The sequence below is a fragment of the Pteropus medius genome, unplaced genomic scaffold (genome assembly GCF_902729225.1).
Source record: "Pteropus medius unplaced genomic scaffold, Ma_sr-lr_union100, whole genome shotgun sequence".
Lineage (NCBI taxonomy): Eukaryota > Metazoa > Chordata > Mammalia > Chiroptera > Pteropodidae > Pteropus > Pteropus medius.
The window spans coordinates 792388-799452 of NW_024355526.1; the positions used below are offsets into that span (position 1 = coordinate 792388).

Below are 7065 nucleotides of genomic sequence, written 5' to 3' on the forward strand. Positions count from 1 at the left end.
ACACACACACACGTGCTGCCGCCTCTCCGAGGGTAGGGGCTGTCTGACCTGAGCCCGCTGGGCCAAGGCCTAGAGCAGAAGCCAGCACCCAGCAGGCGCCCAGAGTCTGCGGAAGGAAGCGGAGCAGCTGCTGCTCGGAGCCGCCAGGGCGGACGAAATCCCAGGCCGGGGCCGCCCCTCCCCAGGTAGCACCGGGCACACCGGGCGGCACGTCCTGGGTTCTCTGAATTAACTCGTCAGCCAATTAAATGTCAAGAATGGGGATCCCGAAACCAGCGCCGTCAGCTCAGAAGGCGGGAGGAAGCGGACTCGCCCAGGGCCCACCGCACGGAACCTCTTACGCAACCCTCACAGACCACCGAGGTCAGCCCTGGGTCAGGCGCATGTCACAGCCGGGGGGTCGGCCTTTCTCGCAGGCTCGGGGAGTATCTCGGTCCTCCGGGAACTGGGTGGCCCCACAGCCTTTTGGACTGAGAACGCATACTCACCCTAAGGACGACAGTCCCGACTGGAACCTCCCCTCCCCCATCAGGAAAAAAGAGGGGAGCCCACTTCAGCATCCTGTTTCAACCCTGAGGGGAGCAGCTGAGAGGCTGGATAGAGGCAGAGGGCCGCAGTGACCCTCGCGGTGCCCGCAGGCTACCGGCCTCCCACCGCAGCCCCGGTGGCCACGGCACACGACAGTCGTCCAGAGACAGCACTCTGCACACAGGGGCGTGCGGGAGGCTTTCCTCCCGGCCGGCCAAGGCCTCCAGGACTTCCCAAGGCGGCGGCCGCGCCAGCAGAAGCCTTCCCCAGCGCTGACTAGCGACTCCTGCGGAAGGTTCTGTCTCTCGGGGGTGGAAACATGATTCGCCAGGCACCGACGTGCCCAGCACCGTGACACTGCCGCCCCACCCCCTACCCATGGGGGAGCCGGCAAACCAGCACAGACGCCAAGGACTTTCAGAGAGTCCCGCTGGGGGATGCAGAGCTGGGGTCCGCACCCCGGTCAGTGGGGCCCTGGAGGCCTGCACACGAGCGCCTTCGGGAAAGAAGGGGGCTCCCCGCTCAGCCAGCAGCAGGGCCTCCCACACTAGCAGACTGCCCTGGGCCTCCAGGGAACGGGGTGCACAGGCCCGGAAGTGCAGGGAGCGGAGTCCTGGCTGGAGCCACGCCTGAATCTGGGCCTGTGCCCCCCCACGCCCCGGCCTGGCTGGGGGACTGTCCCTACGCTGGTCCCTTGCCACCAACGCGGTGCTGCCCAGAGGCAGGGCCTCTGAGGATGCGCTTCTGCTCATCTTCCGAGGACCTTGGGGTGTGCACAATGGGGTCTCTGTGGGCTGAGCTCGGCTGAGCGCCAGGCCAGGCTGAGGCAGGCTACCCGCCAAGGAGGGGGAGTGCCAGACCCCCTAGAGGAAACAAGGCCCGAACCCGGATCAGTGGCCTGGCTTGGCTGGCAGGGCTCCCAAGGAGCCCAGGCTTGGGGGTGTGCGAGCACGTCACTCTGTCACTCTGTCCCCCTTGAGGCGTCTCACCCCGGTGTTAGGGAGGGGCTGTAGCAACCTACCACCCAAGGCACCCCCTTTCCGGCCCAGGAGGCATGCGGCTCAGGTTCCGGGCCTGGGAGACCCCTGTGTCCTCTGGGCCAGCCAGCCCCTACTCCCTGAGGCACGGCGAAGAGGCTGCTCCCAGCACAGCACGCCCTCCTGCCTTCCCAAAACCCTCTGCAGAAGTCTGGAGCCTCTCACCCCCACTCGCAGGAGCGGGCGGGGAGGGAGCTATGCATTCTGGGAAGCCACGCATAATTAATCACACAGCATTAATCCGCCTCCCCCAACAATAGCCCCTGCACTTCCACTGAATCCCAGCTGTCGGTCTCTGAATGAAAGGAAACAAGATTTAGGGCATCGAGCGTCGGTGAGGCTTCTGCAGGAGGAGAAAAAGGCCCCCAAAAAAGCAAAAAAAAAAAAAAGTGTGCATCATTAGTGTCTGACAAAGACACAATCCGCTTTGTCCATTAAACTGCTCACAGACCTGCTTAATTGGCTGCAGTGTGGGCAGGGTGGGGGCAGGGGAGGAGGGGGCTGCCTGTCCACTGGCTAGGGTTGTCAAGGGAATGGGCCCTCCGTGCCTGGCATGAGGGCTAGCCGGCGGAGCTGGGGGCCACTTCTTCCTCCGGCGGGAGCAGGGGGCCCTCTCTCCAGCCTGCAGGCACCTCCTCATTTATTCTCATCAGGGCCGAACTCAAGTTGAAGGGCATGGGCCACAGCAGAAACACTTGCCCGAGGCTGGCTGGGATTTCCAGGCGGGCAGACCACAGATGTGCGCCCCCTTAGCATGCGCCCACTTCACAGCCGAGGACCCAAGGCTCAGGAGGGCAGAGAGCCAGATGGTTAAGGGGTCAGCGTTGCAGATACCAGCACAGAAACCAAACTTCCAGCAGGTTCCATCTCCCACCCTACCCCATCCCACTCCAGGCAACCAGAGAAGACCGGTGGGGCCAATAAGACGGGTTCCAACTTTTCTTCCCCAGCCTCACCTGAGGCAAGAGGAGGAGCGAGCTGGCCGAGGCAGAGGGCTGAGAAGGGTGGGCTTGGTTCTGAGACAGTCCGTTTTCACGGAGGCATCGCCTGCCTGGAGGAGGTGCTCCCCAGCTGGCAGGGTGGTGGCGGCTGGGCCTCTCCATAAAAGGCCCACAGTCTCCCTGGCAGGCCGATTGTTTCTCAGGGACTTTAGGAAGAAACGGGGTACCGGGGATTCCCATTCAGCACCCCAGGAGCCTGAGGTGGTCCACAAAGGAGCACTCCTGCTTGCAGAAGCCAGACCAGCTCCACACGCAGCATAATTGCTGGTGATTAAGTAATTGCCAGACTTTGTCCAATAAAAGTAGCACGTGACCGCACCCAGCCTTCTGGGCCATCTCCAGAAGACAATGGCCCAGTGTTCTGTCCCTCCTGGCCCCCGCTGCAGAAGGCAGGGGCTCTGCTCCCGACAAAAGCAACAGGTCCCGCAGGGGGCTACTCACAGGCAGGCCTCTGAGCCGTTGAGGAACACTTCACACTTCCCGCCATTCAAGCAGGTCTCGCTGGGCTGGGAACACCGCAGGCCTGGGGAGGGGCGAGAGGAGAGGTCAGCCTCTGAGGCACCGGAACCCTTGACAGCCCCGAGGGACATCGCCCGCCCCTCACCTGGGAGGCTCTGCAGAGTCAGGGGGATGCTGGGGGCAGGGGCCCTCAGGAAGCCCCGAATGAACCCCAAGGAGCGTCAACATTCCGCCCAGAGTTCTGTAGTCGGAAATGGGGGTGGGGACAGATTGGCTGGGTGGCAGGTGCACAGGTCACACTCAGAGTGGGGAGTGGTGGCCTGAAATACCACCTGGACAGCGGCGGAGGAAAGCTGCCCCACAGAGGAGCCCATGCAGCCGTGAGGGCCGTCCTGCTGTTCAGACACTTCCTGCGAGGGGGCAGTGCTGGGGGGGGACACCAGCTCCCCGCTCGTGGGAAAATGCGACAGCTGCAAGGCCAGCCGCCCGGCGGCCAACAAAGCCCTGGCCGGTGGAGGAATCAGAGCAGCCCATTGTGGAGCCAGGGCCGCCTCCTGGCGCACCGGGACTGCACGCTGGGGACCTGGCCCCGCCCCCGCCGACACCCAATACCTGCTCCCTCAGGCATCTTCGGGGCTGCCCCCCCCAGGCACCCAGGGGAGGAGGATGAAGATGCCGCATTTGGAAGGAATTTGACCCCATTCCCGAGAAGAGATTAATTAATCAAGCCCCTCCCTCTCCATCTTACCAGGGCCGTGTAAACTAAGCCCCACACCGGACGCTGGGGCGGGGCATGACATGGAACCCTAGCTTCTGGAAGCCGGGAGCTAATTCTCCCCTCCGACTTTTGTGGGAGTTGAGTTAATGACCACTCGATTGCTCGGACACCCCTTCCGCGTGAAGAGAGGACTAAGCGCCCCCTCCCCACGTCCCGCTCTTGGCCCGGGCAAGATTTCCGAACTTGAACTCGGCAAAGTGAAAGTCCCACCAATCGCAGCTGAGTCTTCCGCACTCCCGACTCCCCCCGCCCCAAAACTGTCTGTGAGCGGGATAGGGGGCAGCAATCCCGCGCGGGGAGGAGCCACTGAGGGCGGGATGCCCAGGAACCCCGGGACCCTTGGGTCCTGGGTCCGAGCTCCCTGACCCAGCCCTGCGCGAACTCTCCAAACGGGGTCGGTAGGCCGGGCCCGCCTCGCGCCCCGCAGCCCACCACGCCCCGCACCCGGCCCGGCCCGCGCGACTCCGCGAACGCGGCGCCCCGGACCCCACACTCCGCGTCCCAACATCCGCCCCTGCCGCGGGCCAGAGACGAAGAAAAGATAAATGGCCCCCAAAGTAACAGGAAACCCAAACCGACTCGATTCAAATCGAAAAGTAGTAGGCAGTTCGCCCGCCCCGGCGGCGAGCCCCACGCGCAGCTAGTGATGGGCGAGCCTAGGGTTTGGACTGGGGCGGGGGGGGCAGCGTCCCACGCCGAGCTCCAAACCCAACTTCAAACCCGGTTCCAGGAGCGGGCGGCTCGAGTCCACCCCTAAATGGGCAGGCAGCGCGGGAGAGGGTCAGTCCTTCTCCCCCAGCCCCGGACCGGTTGCCCCCCCCAACTTGCCCCCGCCCCGGGACGCCCCGTTCCCCTCCCCACCCCGGCCGCCCACTCCCAGCCACCCGGGGCGCGCGCGTAGGGAGCCGCCAAAGTTTCCGAAGGGCGCGGAAAGTTGCGGGCTCGCAGTGGGCGGGCGCCTACCTCGTGCGCCGAGCGCGGGCAGCAGCGCCAGGCAGAGCAGGGGCCCCAGGAGCGGCGGCATGCCTGCCCGCGGCTGCCCGCTGCGCCCAGTGGCGGCCTCCTGCCCGGGCCGGCGAGGCTCGGGCGCACACGCGCGCGCGCCGGGCGGTCTCGCGGGCGGCGGCGGCCCGCTACTGCCCTCTCCTTCCTGGCTTCCGAGCGGAGCTGGGCTCTCGTGGCCACTCAGCCCAGGATCCGCGCCCCGGCTTGTCCCCTCGCTGCGCGGCGCCCGCACCCCGCACCCCTGTGCTCCCTCCCGCGGCCGAGGCACTAGTGAGGCTCAGGGCTGCCGTGAGCTCCGCCCCCGGGGCTCTGGCCCCGCCCCCGGGGCCCGCCCCCGCCGATCCCTCCGCGCCCCTCGGCCCCTCGCTGGCCGCGCCCCTCGGCGCGCCCAGACCAACCTTGAGCCTCCTGGAACCGGGGCGCGCGTCCAGAGCCCGGGTCCCCCGGGGTTGGGGACCGCGGCGATGCGGGGGGGGTCGGGGCCCGGCCCTAGGGACTACTTCTCGTTCGAAAGTTTTCAGAGGCCAAAAGTTTGGTCTGGGGCTGCGGAAGGATCCAGTTCTGGCTGCTGCTGGGCTCAGCGACAATTGGCAACCATTTGCATCTCAATAGCGGAGAAGTGGCAAAGGGGAGCCTGGGGGAGGGGGGTCGTGCCCGGCGGGGAGCTGAGTCCGGGGAGGTGGGGAGGAGCGACCAAAGTCAAGTATGGGAGACCCCCGGCCTGGACGGGTCCTGTGATAAGTTGCGCCCTCAGCAGCCTTCGGCGCGCCCCCGACCCAGGGGCTCCACCACCCGGAGCCCCGTGGTCGCCGCTTAGATCCTCCGGAGACCGAGGCCAGACACCCCTGGCTCTAACAGCCAGGGCACTTGACCTAGAGGGACGGTTGCGCTGCGGTCGCAACCCCTGGAAAGGGAGCCCTGAGAGCCCCAAGGAACAGCCTAGGGCCAACGCGAGGCCGGACGGGTTGCGCACTCGCTCCCCCAGGAGGACCCCGCGTCTAGACTCTCCTCGGTCACTGTCCTGCCCCTTCTCCTGGCCCCTCCCACCAAAGGTGTTCCGCAAAGCGCCGGGTTCAGGCCGCTGCTGGCGGTGGTGCAACCCTGGCCCCTCCCACGTGCTCCTTCCGGCTGGTTTATTTCTCCGCCGCGATGCCGGATTTGGGCATCCTGTGCCATGGCGGGCTAAGCGCTGGGCGTCCAAAATGCCTGCGCTAGTCCTGGGAGACCAGAGTTCACGGCCTCACAGTGGGGACAGACAGCCTACCCCATCCCAACCCAGAGTGGTGAGCGCGCTGGCAGGAGGCTCATCCACCTAGTCCACGTCCTGGCCTTCCCCCGGAGTTAGTGGGTGCCAGAGGGAGACTCAGAGGTGGGGAGGGGCCTAGCCGGGTGCAGGGTTCTGGGGCAGGAGAACCCGCAGGACTGCAGAAAACTTGGAGACCGGCAGGGAGGCCCAGAGAGGTGGCCAGCGACGGGGGCCAGTATGGCAGATGACACACCTGACCCTGGCCCGCCTCTCTTGGCACAATGTCGCAGGGCACTGGTGGCAGCTGGCATGCTGTTGTGAGCACTGGAGGGACAGCCAATCCAGACAGCCCTCCCCGCACGCCCCCTTCCCCCAGCTGCTGCTGGAGCGTCCTCACCTGCCTCCTCCTAGAGGCTGGGACACTTCTCAGAGCCTTGGGTAACTTCTCTTAGGGTCAGGGGTCATTGCTGGGGAGGAGGCACCTGGAGGCAGCAGAGAAGTTTATACAACAGCAGCAGCAGATTTTCACAGGAAAAAAGAGGGGGCTGCGAAGTACAGCCTCGGCCCCCCCCCCCTTGGCTGACAGACTCCGGGCTCAGCACAGCACACATCCCTCTTCCGGGGACGGACCGAAGGCCTTGCGCCGGGCGCTCCTGGAGCCGCTGCCTGCGTGCTGTCCCCTGAGCCCTGTGTCTCTGCCAGCAGGCTCCAGGCCCAAAGTGAAGTGCGGTCCAGCCCTGGCTTGGAGCAAGTCTCGCCCTTCTGCGGAGGAACAGCGCTGCGCAGGAGCGAGGGGGAGGGGCAAAGGGGGAGGTCGCGCCCGGAGGGGCGGAGGGGTCTTACCTGGGCCCGCACAGCTGTGCCAATCCACTCTGGGCCCCCAACCAGGAGCGGCCACTCAGCCGAGCACCAGGGCCACCAGGCTCCCAGGCTGGCGACCCCTGTGCCACCTGCCTCCTGGGGTACCATGGGCACCTGGACAGAGGAGACCCCAGGAAAGCCAGAAGTGGC

General features: G+C 66.0%; 1 protein-coding gene across 1 annotated transcript in view; it reads right to left on the minus strand.

Moving 5' to 3' along the window:
* Window positions 1-5080, minus strand: part of NOTCH1 (notch receptor 1) — a 42441-nt gene extending 37361 nt beyond the window's left edge. The window contains exons 1-2 of the mRNA XM_039858968.1: window positions 4767-5080; window positions 3008-3089 (exon numbers count right to left, since the gene is read on the minus strand). Coding sequence (XP_039714902.1) covers window positions 3008-3089; window positions 4767-4827 — 143 coding nt within the window. The 5' untranslated portion in view covers window positions 4828-5080. The remainder of the gene's footprint in view (window positions 1-3007; window positions 3090-4766) is intronic.
* Between the last annotated feature and the right edge of the window lie 1985 nt (window positions 5081-7065).